Source organism: Nerophis ophidion, linkage group LG19 (assembly GCF_033978795.1).
Source record: "Nerophis ophidion isolate RoL-2023_Sa linkage group LG19, RoL_Noph_v1.0, whole genome shotgun sequence".
In the NCBI taxonomy this organism is placed as follows: Eukaryota; Metazoa; Chordata; class Actinopteri; order Syngnathiformes; family Syngnathidae; genus Nerophis; species Nerophis ophidion.
The window spans coordinates 20,828,733-20,849,340 of NC_084629.1; the positions used below are offsets into that span (position 1 = coordinate 20,828,733).

At 41.4% G+C, this 20,608-nt stretch overlaps 1 protein-coding gene across 1 annotated transcript in view; it reads right to left on the reverse strand.

The window, feature by feature from the left end:
* Nucleotides 1–2,270: 2,270 nt before the first annotated feature.
* Nucleotides 2,271–20,608, reverse strand: part of LOC133538162 (aryl hydrocarbon receptor-like) — a 77,980-nt gene continuing 59,642 nt past the window's right edge. Inside the window, exons 6-11 of the mRNA XM_061879522.1 lie at nucleotides 16,837–16,970; nucleotides 16,502–16,704; nucleotides 16,307–16,416; nucleotides 15,667–15,808; nucleotides 13,995–15,570; nucleotides 2,271–10,949 (exon numbers count right to left, since the gene is read on the reverse strand). Of these exons, the coding sequence (XP_061735506.1) occupies nucleotides 10,806–10,949; nucleotides 13,995–15,570; nucleotides 15,667–15,808; nucleotides 16,307–16,416; nucleotides 16,502–16,704; nucleotides 16,837–16,970 (2,309 nt within the window). The 3' untranslated portion in view covers nucleotides 2,271–10,805. The remainder of the gene's footprint in view (nucleotides 10,950–13,994; nucleotides 15,571–15,666; nucleotides 15,809–16,306; nucleotides 16,417–16,501; nucleotides 16,705–16,836; nucleotides 16,971–20,608) is intronic.

Sequence of the window (20,608 nt, forward strand, 5' to 3'; positions counted from 1 at the left end):
GGTAGTTTTTCCAACATATTACTGTAAATAGAAAAACAGTACCACTGGATTTAAAAAAAAAATCTTGCAACTGAGCTGCTAGTTTGTTACTGTAAAATAAATGTGGTATAATTTTTCCATTTACAGCAACAACAACCATAGATTTTACAGTATATAAAAAAAAAAGAGTGGTGGAGTTTTTTTGAATTTACAATTTTCTATTGAATATGCTGTAAAAAATGTCGTAATTTTACCATAATATCTATTGTCCTTTTTGCAGTGTACTATTTGATGGATAACTTGCTTTAAAACCATAAGTCAAGCAGATATTGAATTATTTATTTTTATTTTGACAAATAAAAACATGTGGAAACTATGGTAATATATTATTTGTTGCAATATTGCAGAATATTAACATTTAAAAGGTATGCAATTTCATGCAGTGCATATATTTATTTTGTCAAATGGAAAAAATAAATACGTTTAGTACGAAAAGAACAGGTACTTCATTGATGCATAATTTCCTAAGTGGTTGCGGGCCATTTAAAGTGATGTGACGGCCCAGATACGACCCCCGGGCCTTGAGTTTGACACCTGTGTTCTAAAACAACTTCAAACCCATCCATCAAAGTTTTATATACACACTGCAAGTATATATATAATGTAGTAACGGACACCTCCATAACAATATGTCATATGTACAATACTTACCATATTTTGGTCATTCTAATCATTGCCTGAAGTAATTCATGGGCACATTTATTTCCGTTTCCATAGCAACTCACTTCCTACGTCTGGCATCAAACGAGCGTTCCTACTTTCAGAAACAAACGCAATTGTTTTCTCATCATGGCAGACGAAGACGACTATTTTTGGACAACATGAGGATTCACAACCTTATCTTTCTGAAGCTGAATATACTGAGGATGAACTGCTGCTTCTAGAAGTGAGCACGAAGGAAGGGTGAGACGTTGGAGCAGACGGAAGCCAGGGGAGTGATGTAAAAGTGACTTTGGCGCTATGAATGTGGAATTTAAAGCCAAGGTTTTTTAGACATAAATGGAGTGCTTACCCAAATCAACAACAAAAAAAGTGCTTACGCTCGCTGGCTAGCTGTGTAGAAACAAAACATGAAATAATACTTTACAGATACTGTAAAATGATTGTTCATGTTTTTCACTCAGTACAGATTGGTGTCCTATCACAGTGTTGTGCATTACAAACTCAAACGACTTTCGTGTTGAAGTAGAAGCTAGCTTATCGCTTTCCGTAGCAACTCACTTCCTACTTCCGGAGACAAACGCAGGTGTGTTCTAATCATGGCAGACTTGATAACCTACAACAAAGACGACTATTTTTGTGATAAAACGAGGATTCACAACCTTATCTTTTTGAAGCTGAATATATTGAGGATGAACTGCTGCTTCTAGAAGCCATCACGAAGATAAAGGAAGACATTGGAGCAGACGGAAGCCGGGAGAATGAGGTGTAAGTGACTTTGGCGCTATGAATGTGGAATTAAAAGCCAACCTATTTTGACATATATGGAGTGCTTTCCCAGATAAACGGAGGAAAAACAGTATACACGCCGTTTGGCTAACTGTGTACAAACAAAACATGTAATAATACTTTACAGATACTGTAATATAATTGTTCATGTTTTTCACTCAGTACAGATTGGTGTCTAATCACAGTGTTGTGCATTACAAACTCAAACACGTTTCGTGTTGACGTAGAAGCGAGCTTATCTCTTTCTATAGCAACGCACTTCCTACTTCTGGCAACAAACGAGTGTCCATACTTCCGGAAACATATGCAAGTGTGTTCTCATCATGATTGACATGGTAACAGGCAATGAAGACAAAATGAGTATTCACAACCTTATCTTTTTGAAGTTGAATATACTGAGGATGTACTGTTGCTTCCTGAAGCGAGCATGACGGATGGGTGAGACGTTGGAGCAGACAGAAGCTGAGTGAGTGATATAAATGTGGAATTTAAAGCCAAGCTATTTCGAAATAAATGGAGTGCTTACCCAAATAAACAGGGGTAAAAACAGTACATACACTGTCTGGCTAGCTGTGTACAAAAAAAAAAACATGAAATAATACTTTACAGATACTGTAATGTGATTGTTCATTTTTTCCAGTCAGTACAGCTTGGTGTCCAATCACATTGTGTTGTGCATTACAAACTCAAACACGTTTCGTTGACGTAGAAGCTAGCTTATCTCTATCCGTAGCTAGCTTGTACGGCTAATACCGTATCATGTTGAATCGTTAATACGCTAGAAAAATAATTACTACAATTTGGTTATTATACAGGTTACACAACATCCAAGATACAACAGTCCCAGTGAGAGCGGCCATTGTAAAGTCACTTTTACCATGTTTGTGTTTTTGTCGATGAAGCGTTCAGCACTAGAGCCACATGTTGGTTAAAATCTGCTTCTTATTGAAAGCTCATCCTCCGTATACTCAGACTCCGAAAGATAAAGTTGTGGGTCATCAGGAGTCGTCCTGTGCTCTCACGAAGTCTGCCACACTTAGTAGTCGTAGTCGTCCTTGACGAACCTAGCCTTCATTGCTATGCGCTCCGTAGAAGTTACGTAATATTGTTAAAATGAGAAAAATACTGTAATACTGACTTATACTGTATCTGTTACTACATAATTAAAACCTGGTTGGAGCTTTTTTGATTATTTTATCTGCAAAATAATTGGCATTGTTAGCCGCCTCGTGTTAGGAGTTTATTTCCTATTTAGAACAAACAGTAAAGGCAAAGACTTGCGTTCCAGTCGCACATAAGAATTGTGGACGATGGGCAGAATTAAATCTTTAAAAATGCAGTTTTTCTTCTTAGAGCTAACCCGAAGTTTAACGTGTCCCAAATAAAACATTCTTTCAAAAAATGTGTCTCAAAAGTCGCAAACTTGTGTAACGCCCTCGTCATTTCAAATGAATCCAAGAGCTTAACTTATTTTTATGCTTGCGACCGTTTAAAAAGCGACAACATGCGAGTAAAAACGTTGCTCTTATTATCTCCACGGTTTGACTCTGGAACTTGGAATGGGTATCGTTCACATTTGGACCCAAACGGCACCAATTCCCGACACCCGGGAATCGATACTGGTACTCAACGGTGCCATTATTCGGTGCTTAATAAATTCATTGTTTGATAATAAAATAGCATTTTTTTAAGTGACATTTAAAAATGAGCTGATTATGATAACTGTTCTATCCATGAAGCTAAATGTGTTATGTTGCGCCTTACAAAGTGTTTATACTGTAAGTATTGCACATATTCCACCCCAGCTGTATGATCGTAACATTCATCTTAGTTGTTGTTTTCATTACCAAATTTGGAGGTGTTGAAATCGCCATGAGAAATTGCTAATGCTAATCAGTAGGACATGTATGGAAAATCCGATGTAAATTAGCATCAAGCTAGCTCATTTTGGAAGAGCGGAGCCTTACTTTACGTTTGAGTGTTTTCTACCAAGTTGAAATTTGCAACATTACTGAGAGGGAGTTTGGCTGTGTCCGCTCTCAGTGCTGCTGGAGTGATTGTTTACTTTGTCCGGTGTTGAGTCTGCAACCGGACGCGAGGTCACGTGCAACAGAAGTATCGGTATATGGCACCGTTTGATTTTACGTGAATCGATACCCGGTAGTACCGAAGGAATTGTACGTGTGAGACGACCCAAACGCCAACACATAACCACAGCAAACCGTGAATAAATATAGACACGTTAAAACAGGGGTGTCCAAAGTGTCGTCCGGGGGACATTTTGAGCCCACAGCTTGTTTTTTTTTTAGCAGTCTTGAATTGATTATTAATGAGATACATTATTTGATATCCTGCGATGACGTGGCGACTTGTCCATGGTGTACACCGCCTTACGCCCGATTGTAGTTGAGATAGGCACCAGCGCCTCCCGCGACCCTTAAGGGGAATAAGCGGTAGAAAATGGATAGATGGATGGATTATTTGATATTATGAGGGTGCAGGAGAAGTATCGGACCGATCATTCACTAATAAAGCCGGACAAACGATTGAAAAAACAAACACACAAAGTTTGTGCTAGCTTGAAGTCCAAGCTAAAAGCTAAAAGGTGACATAGCTCGTGATATCGATAAAATTACCCGTACTTTGTGTAGGCGGGCTGGGGTAAGCACATTGTGGATTTTGCTGCCTGGCTTCATCTTGGAAGTATGCTGTATCAAAAACTAGGATTTTTGGGTATAACATACAAAATATTGTAAAGAGCTAGCATAAATGTTAAAATGCTAACATTATAACTTTCCTAAACTGGCGCCAAGTGTAAAAATCTATGATTTTTAAGCATCAACATACAAAATGGTCTAAAAAGGTAGCATAAAATGTTAACAGGCTAATATTGCCATGTTAATATAAGAGACGTTAGCATACTTCTAAGATGGCGGCAAGAATCAAAAGCTATGATTTTTTTGGTATAAACATACAAAATTATCTAAAAAGCTTGCTTAAAATGTTAGCATGCTAACATTAGCATGTTAATATAAGAGTCGTTAGCATAGTTGTAAGATGGCACCAAAAATCTATGTTAAAATGCGAATATAAAAGACGTTAGCATACTTCTAAGATGTATGAAAATCTAGGATTTTTAGGTATAAACATACAAAATGATATACAGACCGATCATAAAATGTTAGAATACTAACGTTAGCATGTACTTTGTGTAGGGGGGCTAGGGTAAGCAAATCGTGGATTTTGCTGCCTGGCTTCATCTTGGAAGTATGCTGTATCAAAAACTAGGATTTTTGGGTATAAACATACAAAATATTGTAAAGAGCTAGCATAAATGTTAAAATGCTAACATTATCATTTTCCTAACCTGGCGCTAAGTGTAAAAATCTATTATTTTTAGGCTAAAACATACAAAATGATTTAAAAAGGTAGCATAAAATGTTAACAGGCTAATATTGCCATGTTAATATAAGAGACGTTAGCATACTTCTAAAATGGCGCCAGGTATCAAAAGCTATGATATTTTTGGAGTAAATATACAAAATTATCCAAAACCTTGCTTAAGATGTTAGCATGCTAACATTAGCATGTAATATAAGAGTCTTTAGCATAGTTCTAAGATGGCACCAAATATCAAAATCTATGATTTTTAGGTATAAACATACAAAATGATATACAGACCTATCATAAAATGTTAGAATACTAACGTTAGCATGTACTTTGTGTAGGTGGGCTAGCGTAAGCAAATCGTGGATTTTGATACTTCGTGCCATTTTAGAAGTATGTCAACATTTCTGATATTTGCATGCTAATGTTAGCGTTCTCACGTTTTATGCTAGCTCTTTCCATAATTTTATATGTTTATACGCAAAAATCATAGATTTTGATACTTGGCACTATCTTAGGAAATTGCTAACGTCTCTTATATTAACATGCTAATGTTAGCATGCTAACATTTTAAGCAAGCTTTTTAGATAATTTTGTATGTTTACACCAAAAAAATAATAGACTTTGATACTCTGCGCCATCTTAGAAATATGCTAATGTCTCTTATATTAGCATCTTAATATTGTATGCTACCTTTCTAGATAATTTTTTAAGTTTATCATAGTTTTTCAAACTTGGCGCCAGTTTAGAAAAATGCTAAAGTCTCCTATATTAGCATGCTATTGTTAGAATTCTAATATTTTAAGCTAATTCTTTACATCATATTTTAATTTTATACCAAAAAATCATAGATTTTGATACATCTTAGAAGTTTGCCAACATTTTTTATATATTAGCATTTTAACATTGTATGCTACCTTTGTATATCAGTTTGTAGGTTTATGACTAAAAATCATATTTTTTCAAACTTGGAGGCAGCCTTGAAAAATGCAAAATTCTCTTATATAAGCATGCCAATGAGAGCATTCTAACATTTTAATATAGTTCTTTGCATCATTTTGTAATTTTATACCAAAATAATCATATATTTTGATACTGTATGCTAACATATTTTATATTAGCATACTTAGCATTAGAATGCTAATGTTGGTATGGATTATTCTGAATACACCTGCAAAACAGGGAGCACAAGCATTGTGCTGAAAGATACAAGCGTCCCATCAGCGGACATTGTAAAGTCACTCTTTCGATGATCTGCTTAGCGCACAGCTTCTAAAACTTGTTTGCTCATCCTCCGTATCTTTAGGCTCCAAAAGGTAATGTTCTGGGTCATCATTTGTGCGGAAGTCGTGGTCGTTGGCTGTCATGAAATCTGCCGCGATTAGTCGTTGTAGTTGACGGAATTAGTATTCATTGTTACGCACTCTGTAGAAGTTACAGTAATGTTTTTAAAATTAGAAGAATAGTGACTTAAACTGTATACTGTGTCTGTTAATACGTACTAGCAGTATGTAAATAAGACCTTGTTGGTTTTTTTTTCTATGACTTAATAGGGTTTTATCTGCAAAATAGACGAATCGAAAACTTGCATTGTTAGCCACCTCTTACTAGCAGTTTTTTATCATTCAAAACGCAAAGTGAAGTGAATTATTTTTCCTCGGAAGAAAACGGAAATTGAAAAACGGTGTACATTTGATTTATTCTTAAATACATAGAAAATAAAAATAAAAATGTTCACATTTAAAACTTTTTTTTACATTTATTTTTTTATTTTACGTATGTCATAATTATATCACCAATTATCAATTTCGACCGATTCAAAACATCGCCCAGCCCAAGTAGAAAATGTATCCCCGATATTGTCATGATGATTTGAATTGTGTGGACACCCCTGTCCTAAATCAAGTCAGTGGCCCCAAATGCTTTTTGACTTCTGCACCCCGGAGGTTGGCGGCGATCGACATGGTGGAGAAGAAATGCGTACATGGAGTGAGGAGGGTTTGTGCTTGCGAGGAGTTAGCATCTCGACACGACCGCCAGAAGAAGAGAGTTAGTTACCGTCGGAGCAGAGCATCTCCGAATAAAGTGCGGGGTATTGTCCAAAAACCTTTAATCTCATGTTGACCGCTCAACAAGGAAGCCGCGTGAAGGGCTACATTCTTGTCGCGTCGACGCAAAGGAGCCGAAGAGTCCCTGGGCCGAGAGAACGCTCGCTTTTGATGATCAGCTGCACCTCCGCTAAGAAGATTATGGATTCATGGCGCCTTGTTTGCACACAGGATTATGAAAAAACTGCTGAGCCAATTGGCACTGTACAGCCGTTAATTGGTTAATTGGTTTCCTGACTGTGCTCAATGAATTTCCATTTAATTATGACACAAATATGTTCATAGCTGAAGCATAAAAAAACCTTTACCCTCCTTTAATCCAGTGCTTCTCAAATGGCACCCCCGAGGGTGTGGGGGCTAAGAGTCAAGGAACTTCCAATATTAGTGTCTTTTTTCATTTTTGATGGATATACAAGGCTGCAGCTCGGTGGCAGCATTGCTCAAATTAATCAACAGGCTGAGCAAGTATATTTGTTGTGCTAAAACATGCGTGTATACATGCATGAGGTTGTGTCGTGGGGGCAGCAGCCTAAAAAGAGAAGCCCAGACTTCTCTCTCCCCAGCCACTTTGTCCAGCTCCTCCCAGGCCAGCATAGTCTTCCCAACGTGTCCTCGGTCTTCCCTGTGGCCTCCTACCGGTCGAACGTACCCTAAACACCTCCCTAGGGAGGCGTTCGGGTGGCATCCTGACCAGATGCCCGAACCACCTCATCTGGCTCCTCTCTATGTGGAGGAGCAGCGGCTTTACTCTGAGTTCCTCCCGGATGCCAGAGTTTCTCACCCTATCTCTAAGGGAGAGACCCACCCCCGGCGGAGGAAACTAATTTTGGCCGCTTGTACCCGTAATCTTGTCCTTTGGGTCATAACCCAAAGCTTATGACCATAGCTGAGGATGGGAACGTAGATCGACCGATAAATTGAGAGCTTTGCCTTCCGGCTCAGCTCCTTCTTTATACCACAACGGATCGATACAGCGTTCGCATTACTGAAGACGCTGCGCCGATCCACCTTTCACGATCCACTCTTCCCTTACTCGTGAACAAGTCTCCGAGCTACTTGAACTCCTCCACTTGGGGCAAGATCTCCTCCCACAACCCAAAAATGGAATTCCACCCTTTACAGGGCGAGAACCATGGACTTGGACTTGGACTTGGAGATGTTGATTCTCATCTCAGTTGCTTCACACTCGGCTGCGAACCGATCCAATGAGAGCTGAAGATCCTGGCCAGATGAAGCCATCAGGACTGCATCATCTGCAAATAGCAAAGACCTAATCCTGCAGTCACCAAACCGGATCATCTCAACGCCCTGACTGCGTGTACGAATTCTGTCCATAAAAGTTATGAAGAGAATTGGTGACAAAGGACAGCCTTGGTGAGGTGAGAAAACAAGAATATTCAGCAAGGTGGCATGTAAGTGCTAGTGCCAGCAACTCATAGAGTGGTTTGCACAGACAAATAAATAAATATGATCAGGTTCTCAATCGTGTTTCAATTTTGGGGGGGCGTGAAAAAACAAGAAACAAGTCTTCAGCTATGTAGCATGGAGACGCTTGTGCCAGCAACTCATACAACGGTTTGTACTAATGAATAAATAAATATTATCAGGTTCTCAATTGCATTTCTATTTTGGGGTGGGGAGCGTGAGAACACAATACACAAGTCTTTATCTAAGTGGCATGTAGGTGACAGTGCCAGCAACTCATAGAGCGGTTTGTAGGAATAAATGCATGGCAAAATATTATCAGGTTCTTAATCGTATTTTGATTTTGGGGGGGCGTGAGAAAACACGACACAAGTCTGAAGCTAGGTGGCAAGTATGTGTTGGTGCCAGCAACTCATAGAGTGGTTTGTACGGATGAATAAATAAATATTATCAGGTTCTTAATCGTATTTCAATTTAGGGGGGGCGTGGGAAAACAAAAAACAAGTCTTCAGCTATGTAGCATGGAGATGCTTGTGCCAGAAACTCATACAACGGTTTGTACGAATGAATAAATAAATATTATCAGGTTCTTAATCGTATTTCAATTTAGGGGTGGCGTGGGAAAACAACACACACGTCTTCAGCAAGGTGGCATGTAAGTGCTAGTGCCAGCAACTCATAGAGTGGTTTGCACAGACAAATAAATAAATATGATCAGGTTCTCAATCGTATTTCAATTTTGGGGGTGTGTGAAAAAACAAAAAACAAGTCTTCAGCTATGTAGCATGGAGATGCTTGTGCCAGAAACTCATACAACGGTTTGTACGAATGAATAAATAAATATTATCAGGTTCTCAATCGTATTTCTATTTGCGGGAGGGGGGCGCGAGAACACAATACACAAGTCTTTATCTAAGTGGCATGTAGGTGCCAGTGCCAGCAACTCATAGAGCGGTTTGTAGGAATAAATACATGGGTCAATATTATCAGGTTCTTAATCATATTTTTGATTTAGGGGGTCGTGAGAAAACACGACACAAGTCTTCAGCTAGGTGGCAAGTATGTGTTGGTGCCAGCAACTCAAAGAGCGGTTTGTGCGGATGAATAAATGGAAAAATATTATCAAGTTCTTAATCGTATTTCAATTTAGGGGGGGCGTGGGAAAACAAGACACACGTCTTCAGCAAGGTGGCATGTAAGTACTAGTGCCAGCAACTCATAGAACGGTTTGTACGAATGAATAAATAAATATTATCAGGTTCTTAATGGTATTTGTATTTGAGGGTGTGGGGGGGGGGGAGAACACAATACACAAGTCCCTATCGAGGTGGCATGTAGGTGCCAGTGCCAGCAACTCAGAGTGGTTTGTACGGATGAATAAATGGAAAAATATTATCAAGTTCTTAATCGTATTTCAATTTAGGGGGGGCGTGGGAAAACAAGACACACATCTTCAGCAAGGTGGCATGTAAGTGCTAGTGCCAGCAACTCATAGAGTGGCTTGTAGGAATAAATACTTGGAAAAATATTATCAGGTTTTTAATCTTATTTTGATTTGGGGGGGCGTGAGAAAACAAGACACAAGTCTTCAACTGGGTGGCAAGTATGTGTTGGTGGCAGCAACTCATAGAGTGGTTTGTACGGATGGATAAATGGAAAAATATTATCAAGTTCTTAATCCTAATTTAATTTAGGGGGGGCGTGGGAAAACAAGACACAAGCCTTCAACAAAGTGGCATGTAGGTGCTAGTGCCAAAAACTCAAAGTTTGGTTTGTAGGAATAAATAAATAAATACATAGTATCAGATTCTCAATCCTATTTAAATTTAGTGGGAGGGGGCGTGGAAAAAAACAATTGAGAAGCACTGGTGTAGACCAAGGAAGGACCTCTTACACTTCACTAATATTATGATGGAACAACAACTCGAACGTTACCGAGTGTGGTGCAAACCATCAAAAGCGAGCGTACGTTACGTTCGTATCGGATGGAGTTCTTCGACTGTACCTAATGAAGTGACCGGTGGACATGTTTGACGCGAGTCACGTCAAAGTTGCATTTAGTGCTCAAATTCCTTTTTCCGCTCGAGTGTCTGTACATTCATGAAGTGCAGACAAACACATTGGTTGGTCTGCCACTCCATCACTACATGGAAGAAAACCCTGAATTTGTGGTCACCGTAACTCAAAGGTTGGACTTGGATGTCCTCCTGGACATGGTGAGCATCTTGACTGCATTGGAAGTAAACAAAGGACTCTTATGATAACACCACTCACGACACAAAAAGAAAGATAAAAAAGAGGGTTGCGTGTGTAATTCGGCGTGTTTGTCGTCTTATCTGCACGTAATAAGGCTGCTCCGCTCATCCTGTGCCTCTGGGCCGCCTGCAGGCCGGCTGCTCAGAGGTAGAAGCCGGGGGCGGGCGGGTCAGGGAGGCCCGACAGAGTGTCGGGGCGGGGCATCTGGGCAGCGGGGGGCGCCGTGCCGTTCCCGTTGGGCACGGCCGGGTAAGTAGCGGTTGACTGGATGCAGCCGTTCTCCATCTGCGCGGTCCAAAAAGAAGACAGGAAGTGATGTCACGCAATAATGTCAGATGTCCCTATACTCCAAAGAAAATATTCTAACGACCCGCGGCATAATCGTTGGCATTCTAATATTAGCATGGAAATCTTTTTGCCTATTTTACATGTGTAGACCACAGCGTCAAATGATTTGTTATTTGACAAATGATACCTGTTAGCATGCCAACGTTAATTTCTCAACTAATTTTATAGGTATACACCTTCAGTCATATTTTGGTATTTCAAACAAGCTAACGTTAGCAGGCTAGCATTTTAAACATCTCAGAGTAATATATTTTCATACTTGACGAACGTCATAGTTAGCATTTTAGCATGCTAATATTAGCAAGATTGTTCTTTTTAGCTAATTCAAAAAGTATACACTTCACTAACATATATGTTGTTATTTTCCTAATGCTGACTGAAAGCATGCTCTTGTTAGCATGTTAACATATTATGGTAAGCATTATAGCTGTTTTCCTAATTTTACAAGTGCAAACCAACACTTTAAATGTTTTGTTACATGATGAACGAGACCTGTTAGCATGCTAACATTAGTATGCCAGTTTTAATGGTGTACATGGTAGACATATTTTGGTAGTTGAAGGAAGATAACGTTAGCAGGCTAGCATGTTAAACATCTCAGAGTAATATGTTTTCGTACCTGACAAATGTCATAGTTAGCATTTTAGCATGCTAATATTAGCAAGATTGTTTTTTTTAGCTAATTCAAAAAGTATACACTTCACTAACATATATGTTGTTATTTTCGTAATGCTGACTGAAAGCATGCTCTTGTTAGCATGTTAACATATTATGGTAAGCATTATAGCAGTTTTCCTAATTTTACAAGTGCAAACCAACACATTAAATGTTTTCTTACATGACAAATGAGACCTGTTAGCTTGCTAACATTAGTATGACAGCTTTAATGGTGTACATGGTAGACATATTTTGGTAGTTGAAGGAAGATAACGTTAGCAGGCTAGCATTTTAAGATCATTCTTTAGGTACACACCTCAGAGTAATATACTTTGTTACTTGACGTGTGTTACAGTTAGCCTTTTAGCATGCTTACAATAGCATGCTGGATTTTTTTAAAGCTATTTTAGCAGATATATACGTCACTGTCACATATTTTGGTATTTTCCTAATGCTAACTGTAAGCATGATATTGTTAAAATGTTAACATAGTTCTGTTAGCATGATAGCTTTTCTGCTAATTTTACAGGTATACACCACAGCGTAAAATTTTTTGTTACTTGACAAATGATACCTGTTAGTATGTTATTTTTTGTTGTTGTTTATGGTAGGTTAACACCTCAGTCCTATTTGGTCGTTGATGCAAGCTAAAGTTAACAGGATAGCATTTCAAACACATGTTACAGGTACACACCTCAGAGTAAAACATTTTGGTACTTGACACATGTTAGAGTTAGCTGTTTAGCATGTTAACATTACGTATGCTAGATTTGTTTGCTAATTTAGCAGATATAGACCTCAGCGTCAAATGTTTTGTTAGATGGCGAATAAAACCTGTTAAGATGTTAATGTTAATATGCTAGCTTTTTTTTTTAAGGTAATTTTGGAGGTCATATTTTGTTAGTTGATGCAAGCTAACATTAGCAGGCTAGCATTTAAAAATACTATCAGGTACACACCTCAGAGTAAAATATTTTAGTACTTTACATATTACAGCATACTAACTTTAGCATGCTAAATTAAAAAATTTTTTTTTAGCCAATTTAGCAGGTTAACAGTTCACCTCAGTGTTATATATTTTGGTATTGTATAAATAGTATTTGGTATATGCTAGTGCGATGAGGTAGCGACTTTTCCAGGGTGTAGCCCGCCTTCTGCTCGATTGTAGCTGAGATAGGCTCCAGCGTCCCCTGCCACCGAGAAGGGAATAAGTGGTAGGAAATGGATGGATGAATGGTATATGCTAGTGTTGTTATGTTAGTATAACACTGTTAGCATGCTATCTTCTTTTTTTTTAAGCTCATTTTGCAAATTTTTTGTTACGTGACGCTATCTGGCCAACATGCTAACTGTTAGCATTTCAGTTCAGCTTCTGTTCTTCAGCATTCACACAACATTTTTACAGTTAACCTCAGTGTCATATATTTTGGTATTTCACTTATGCTAACTGTAAGCATGCTATTGTCAGTATGTTAGCATAATAGTGTTAGCATGCTATCTTTTTTTTCCAGCTCATTTTGCTCATGTTGTTGTTACTTGAGCCTGTCTGGCCAGCCAGTTCAGCTTTGGCTCTTCAGCATTCACACAAAATTTCTATTGAAATAGCATTTTCTAGTATTTTTTTTTCAACCACCATAACTTTTTGTAATATTTTGGCCTCCTCAGTATGTTGGTCAGAGTGTGGAAAAGTACGAAAAATGGCTAGCAGTATCTCTAATAATGCAGTCTAGTTCAGGGATGCATTGACATTGTCAAGTTAATGAATATGATTTACTGATCATTGATCAGTACTGTAACAGATACATTCCACCACATTTTTTGTCTTCTTTTATGTAAACGACATTCCAATGTTGTGTGTTTGTAACCGGGGTGTCACTCAACTGTAATTATTTCATACTTGTTCATTTTGACAAATGTGCTGTTTTACACTGCACTTGTTCAATCATTATTACGTATATCTAGCTTGTGTGCTATTGTGCGCTTTGCTGTCGTGGAGCTGCTCGCTCCGAGTAGCCAATTGGCTAGCACAGTTGTTGTCAAACTTTTTTCACCAAATATCCCCTCAGAAAAAACTCTGCTCTCCAAGTGCCACCGTAATAAACAACATGAAAATACAGTAGCGTGGTAGGCTTAAGTATTCATTAACCTCTTCAGTTTTGATGAAATTATAACCTTATTCCATCAAAGATGCAAACAGACGTAATTCACCTTAAACCTGTCTTGCTTCAAAACGTTTAACAATATCTCAAATGACTGAGGAAACACGGGTAGATACATTGTGGTCATCTACAGTTAAAAGACCATACTATGACAAAAGGTCCTTACCTTGGCATCGGGAGGCATGTCTGAAGTCGCCATACCGTAATGGTCCAGCTGCCGACAGGGTTTGCCCACCGCCAGGATTTGCTCCAGCGAGGCGTTGGGGGGTGCACACTGGGACAGGCTGGAGATTACCTGAGCCAGAGGAACCGGTATGGGCTCCTGCTGCCGCTTGTGGGTAATCCCCTGGAGAGACGAAACCGCCGACTCGGCCCGGTGCTGAAGCGAGCCGCTCCCGAACAAACCGCTGCCGTTGATAGGGTAATCCGAATTGTCAAGGTCGGGCATGGTGTAATCCATGCGGGAATCTAACGACGTGTCTGCGAGCAGTTTTTGGCTGTTGTCAAGGCAGTGACCCAGATCCTCGCTGAAGCCAAAGTCCTGCCACTGAGATTTTACCGCTGACTGGTCCGTACTGGAAATGCTGCAGAGTCCGTTGAGGCTGGCTGCTTTCTGTTTGGCATGGCACTGCTGCGAAAGCCGGTTCTGCATCAGGGGCTGTTGAAGGTAGCTCTGATGTAGCTCTCCGTCCCGTTCCGTGGTCTTGCCATTGAAAACAGTCTGCTGAGAGTTCATGTGTTCCATTTGCATCCCTGCATTCAAGAGAATGTCCTGAGCTAGCCATTGTCCATTGGGAGCAGGTTCAGCGTGCCCCAGCACGTCTCCATTGACCATTGTGTTGGCCATGTGGTCGCTCTGTTGGACCCAGTCACTGACCCCTTTACCTGGGCACATGCTGAGGTGTTTTTGCATTTGTTGGGACAACTGGACTATGGGAGCCTTCCCCATCAGAGGGGGCTTCTGGAAAGGAAACTGCATTTTCACATTTGCTTCAGAGGTGAGAGTGCTTCCGGGTACTGACATTGTTGTTGCACTCACTGGGGGATTACAGGGAGGTGCCTGTCCTACCTGGTCCGAAGAATCAGTCTTTCCTTCAATTGAGTCGTAGATGTATGAAAGAATTTCCTCATTTGTTAGCAGGTCGTCCAAGGTGGGCACACGCTCCGGGTCGATCTCGACTCGGATCATCCGCTCATCCAACAGGAGAAGCTCCAAATCCTCTGCGCTCAGCCCCAGACCCTCAAGAGCTCCAAACAGCTCTCCATTTGAACAGCTGGCATCCTCTGCATCCATGACCCCTTGGCCTTCCAGGGAGAGAGAGTCAAGGGTAGCCAGCAGCGGGTCAAAGCTAGTGCTTGGTTCTGTGATACTTGGATCCACGTCGCCATTGCTCGGAGTGTCCCAGGTTCTGTGCAAGCTTGAGGATTTGGACTCAGAGAAGCCCATTTGGTCTCCAAAGAAGCTGTTATGAAAGGACATTTTGGGCTCCAGGGCAGCCTGGCAAACGTACACCGACTCATCCTGACTCATGAGGGCCCCCAAGAGCGAGCTTGGATCCAGACCATCCCTCAACAGCCTTTCAGTCCGACTTTTCTTTGACTTACTACCGTTCTTCTCAGAAACACCATCTCTGAACCCCGCGATGGGGTGGTTGGACTGGTAGAGCAAGGCCTCGCCTGTAGCGTACGTAAAGGGTAAATGCATGGAGCGTTTACGCAAGTGTTCTCCTCCCTCTTCATCCCTACACGAAAAAAAAACAAGATTATTGCCAAAACCTGGTCAATGAAATCAGATGTTTTATAGTCTCCTTATTTTGAGTAACAACTCAGAGACATACAAAAGGGGCCTCTGGGTGGCGATGATGTAGTCTGGTTTGCCGTTTTTGTAAACCAGTCGAGCGTTAGCCTGCACCCATTTCCAGAGATTCTCCTTGGTGAGCAGCCTGAACACGGTCAGTCCACTCTCCCCAGTCTTCATCACTGCAACAGAAACAGTTGGAATGTTGCTGCACCTTCAAAAATTACCCTTGGGGATCAAATAAGTTTGTCAAAGTCTGGTCCTTGCAGGACAGTGTCCTTTCATGGTCGGCCTATCAAGTTTGTTTTCCATACGGACTTGAAGTCCAGTGACCCGTGACTGTGCTGGGGAGAGTAACATATCTGTTAGGCATTTGTCCTCACAATGTTTGAGCGCTGGGTCATCTGCGATGCTTTGCTTATGCAGTGGATTTGTAGACCCCCCCCCCCCCCCCCCTCCCTCCCCTCCCAGCTTCTTCTTTGGCATCTCTTCAGTTTTATTTAATCTGCTCCGTAATCCCCCGGGATTACCAGCAAAAGCTGTCTTAACTCTGACTGGGTTGGACCAGGCACCCTCAACTTTTTTTGAACAGGATTCCGTTCAAAATAGCAAACTGGATCATAAATTTGAATGTTCAAGGTTCTGTTGATTCTATTGTACTGAAATGAAACAAAACTTACTTCTGACGTGATTCTCTGCACAGTACAACATATCTGCGGCATGGATGAACTGATAACCGGATCCTCGTACCCGCAGTTCAGCCTCTGTGTAGCCCAGGACGATTTTACCCCTGAAAAAACAAATAGTCCACATGACTCTTTTTATATAAATTTCAGTATATCAAAATCGAGAACCAGAACAAATTCTGCGCATACTTGGCGTCACAGGCCAACGGCGTGAAGTCCAATTTGTGCTTGGTTCGGAAGATCATGTTCTTGGTCCTGATCTCCAGGATGGATGGAGGCTGAAGAGGAGTCGCAATGGCGAATAGGGCAAGCTGCGGCGGTGCCTTTCCTCCGTTTTCTTGACGCTGGTTTTGCCCGTGTAGAAACTTTAGCCTGCCTTGGAAGTTCAGAGCCTGTCAAGAAGAACCAGAAAGTGTAAATGGAGCGAGAGTCTGTTGTGCAACAAAACCCAGCAAGGTTTTCCTGACAAGATACCAAAACCGCTGGAACTTTAGACCATGAATTCAGCATTCAACAAAACGTACCAGAAAGCCAGACGAGTTGTCCAGGAGACAGCGAAAGCGGCACACAAAGCTCCTCTCAAGGAAGGATGAGTTCTCTGGAGGAAGCTGTTCAGGCTTGTAGGTGACCAAAGACGAGCTGCTGTCCGGTTCTATCTCTGTAAATTCGAAGCCAAATAGTGACCAACAACGCTGACGCTTATTTTAAGTTTAGTTTGACAAGTCAACAACTAATAAAGGGGAACTATTTTGTTCCGGTTGGGTGTGAATTATTCAGGACATTGTCTTCCATGTGCAGCTCATACCAGTTTGACCCCCAAAAAACAAGATCCCATACAAACTGTAATAAATCCTACAAACGTCCGCTTGTATAAGATCTTTCAGTTATCTTGGTCGCTTTGCATAAGTCATGTTCTTCACAAAATTACACATTCCTATTTGGGAATTTCCCAGACGTTTGCTGCAATTGCGGCGCTTTCAGTTCACCAACCGTTTGAGGGTTGTGCTGGTACACATTATCCTCAAGATAAACCCACAGATAAAAACTGTGTCGATCCATTAATACCCAAACCGTCCTCAGCACTGCCACATAGCCCTCCTTAGTTTGAGGTCTTTCCCGTTTGTCTTCGAACCAATATTGACCAATGAGGACAATTCTTCTACCTGTACCTCAATAAACAATATTTGTGCAGTTGACATGTCCTCACAGCAGAAAGTGTGCTTTGTCGGAGAATGAAGATCTCCTTATTTCTTTAGAAACAAGTCTTGCTTTTCGCTACAAGTTAGGAAACGCTTCATTCTGACCACTTTTGTGTCTTTGCTATATAATGCAGACTTGTTTTTTTCTTGAAAAAACTGGGTACTGTATATCATTGTGCCTTACGTTTTGTTAGTGGTTGTGGCAACCAGGTCCACCACTTTATATGCTAAGACAAACTGTCCATCTTTGTCAGTACGCAGACTGACTCGATGGCTATATTTTATATATAAATCACTTCCTGGTCTGGTTTCCCCTTATTTGTGTTCTTAATGTGTAGATTCCAGTCGCTACAGCTTAAGGTCGCAAGTTATCCTTGGCCTGTTTGTTCTGAGAGCCAACAAAAATCTTAAAAAAAAGCTTTCAGATATCCTGCTCCATGGTTATGGATTGACTTAGAGAAGGATCTGAGGTTACCTGAACTGAACACTTTGGGGGAATTTCAGGCCATTTTTAAAGGATCGACAAATTCTTTCTTTTGGGCATTGCACTTGTTTTGAAGTTGTTTTTACTGAAACATTGTATACATTGTTCTGACCTTTCACATGTTGTATGTTAATATATGTAAGTAAATATTTTTTTAATTGTTGCTGTTTTTGTTGTTCTTTTATACGTTTCTGCAACTATATTTCGCTGCCCTCTTGGCCAGGTCACTTTAGGTAAAGAGATTTTGATCTCAATGAGTTTTTACCTGGTTAAATGAAGGGAGGAAAGGAAGGAAGATCTGATTTAGAAACACGCCTCAAAGACTCTTTGGAGAGAGTCCCAGCTGTTGGCTGCAGCGTCAAAGTGATTTATTTGGGCTTCAACATCCTTTGTTCAAAGTTCTCTCCATTCCAAACAGAATAAGAGTCCCTCTGACCTTTGGAATTAAGATTTTGCACAGTTCTTTACCTTCCAAACTTCCGAAACCCAATCAAAAATTCTGCTTCGAATGGAAAGTGAGGACTCCGAACATTTGTTTGGGCTCTAGTGCAGTGGTTCTCAACCTTTTTTCAGTGATGTACCCCCTGTGAACATTTTTTTAATTCAAGTACCATCTAATCAGAACAAATCATTTTTGGTTGAAAAAAAGAGATAAAGAAGTAAAAAACAGCACTATGTCATAAGTTTCTGATTTATTAAATTGTATAACAGTGCAAAATATTGCTCATTTGTAGTGGTCTTTCTCGAACTATTTGGAAAAAAAGATATAAAAATAACTAAAAACTTGTTGAAAAATAAACAAGTGATTCAATTCTAAATACAAATTTCTACACATAGAAGTAATCATCAACTTAAAGTGCCCTCTTTGGGGATTGTATTTGAGATCCATCTGGATTCATCAACTTAATTCTAAACATTTCTTCACAAAAATAAATATTTAACATCAATATTTATGGAACATCCATCCATCCATCCATCCATCATCTTCCGCTTATCCGAGGTCGGGTCGCGGGGGCAGCAGCCTAAGCAGGGAAGCCCAGACTTCCCTATCTCCAGCCACTTCGTCTAGCTCTTCCCGGGGGATCCCGAGGCGTTCCCAGGCCAGCCGGGAGACATAGTCTTTCCAACGGTTCCTGGGTCTTCCCCGTGGCCTCCTACCAGCTGGACGTGCCCTAAACACATCCCTAGGGAGGCGTTCGGGTGGCATCCTGACCAGATGCCCAAACCACCTCATCTGGCTCCTCTCGATGTGGAGGAGCAGCGGCTTTACGTTCAGCTCCTCCCGGATGGCAGAGCTTCTCACCCTATCTCTAAGGGAGAGCCCCGCCACCCGGCGGAGGAAACTCATTTCGGCCGCTTGTACCCGTGATCTTATCCTTTCGGTCATGACCCAAAGCTCATGACCATAGGTGAGGATGGGAACGTAGATCGACCGGTAAATTGAGAGCTTTGCCTTCCGGCTCAGCTCCTTCTTCACCACAACGGATCGATACAACGTCCGCATTACTGAAGACGCCGCACCGATCCGCCTGTCGATCTCACGATCCACTCTTCCCCCACTCGTGAACAAGACTCCTAGGTACTTGAACTCCTCCACTTGGGGCAGGGTCTCCTCCCCAACCCGGAGATGGCACTCCACCCTTTTCCGGGCGAGAACCATGGACTCGGACTTGGAGGTGCTGATTCTCATTCCAGTCGCTTCACACTCGGCTGCGAACCGATCCAGTGAGAGCTGAAGATCCCGGCCAGATGAAGCCATCAGGACTACATCATCTGCAAAAAGCAGAGACCTAATCCCGTGGCCACCAAACCGGAACCCCTCAACGCCTTGACTGCGCCTAGAAATTCTGTCCATAAAAGTTATGAACAGAATCGGTGACAAAGGACAGCCTTGGCGGAGTCCAACCTTCACTGGAAACGTGTCCGACTTACTGCCAGCAATGCGGACCAAGCTCTGACACTGATCATACAGGGAGCGGACTGCCACAATAAGACATTCCGATACCCCATACTCTCTGAGCACTCCCCACAGGACTTCCCGAGGGACACGGTCGAATGCCTTCTCCAAGTCCACAAAGCACATGTAGACTGGTTGGGCAAACTCCCATGCACCCTCAAAAACCCTGCCGAGAGTATAGAGCTGGTTCACAGTTCCACGACCAGGACGAAAACCACACTGTTCCTCCTGAATCCGAGGTTCGACTATCCGGCGAAGCCTCCTCTCCAGTACACCTGAATAAACCTTACCGGGAAGGCTGAGGAGTGTGATCCCACGATAGTTGGAACACACCCTCCGGTCCCCCTTCTTAAAGAGAGGGACCACCACCCCGGTCTGCCAATCCAGAGGTACCGCCCCCGATGTCCACGCGATGCTGCAGAGTCTTGTCAACCAAGACAGCCCCACAGCATCCAGAGCCTTAAGGAACTCCGGGCGGATCTCATCCACCCCCGGGGCCTTGCCGCCGAGGAGCTTTTTAACTACCTCAGCGACCTCAGCCCCAGAAATAGGAGAGTCCACTACAGATTCCCCAGGCACCGCTTCCTCAAAGAAAGACGTGTTGGTGGGATTGAGGAGGTCTTCGAAGTATTTATGGAACATGTCCACAAAAAAAT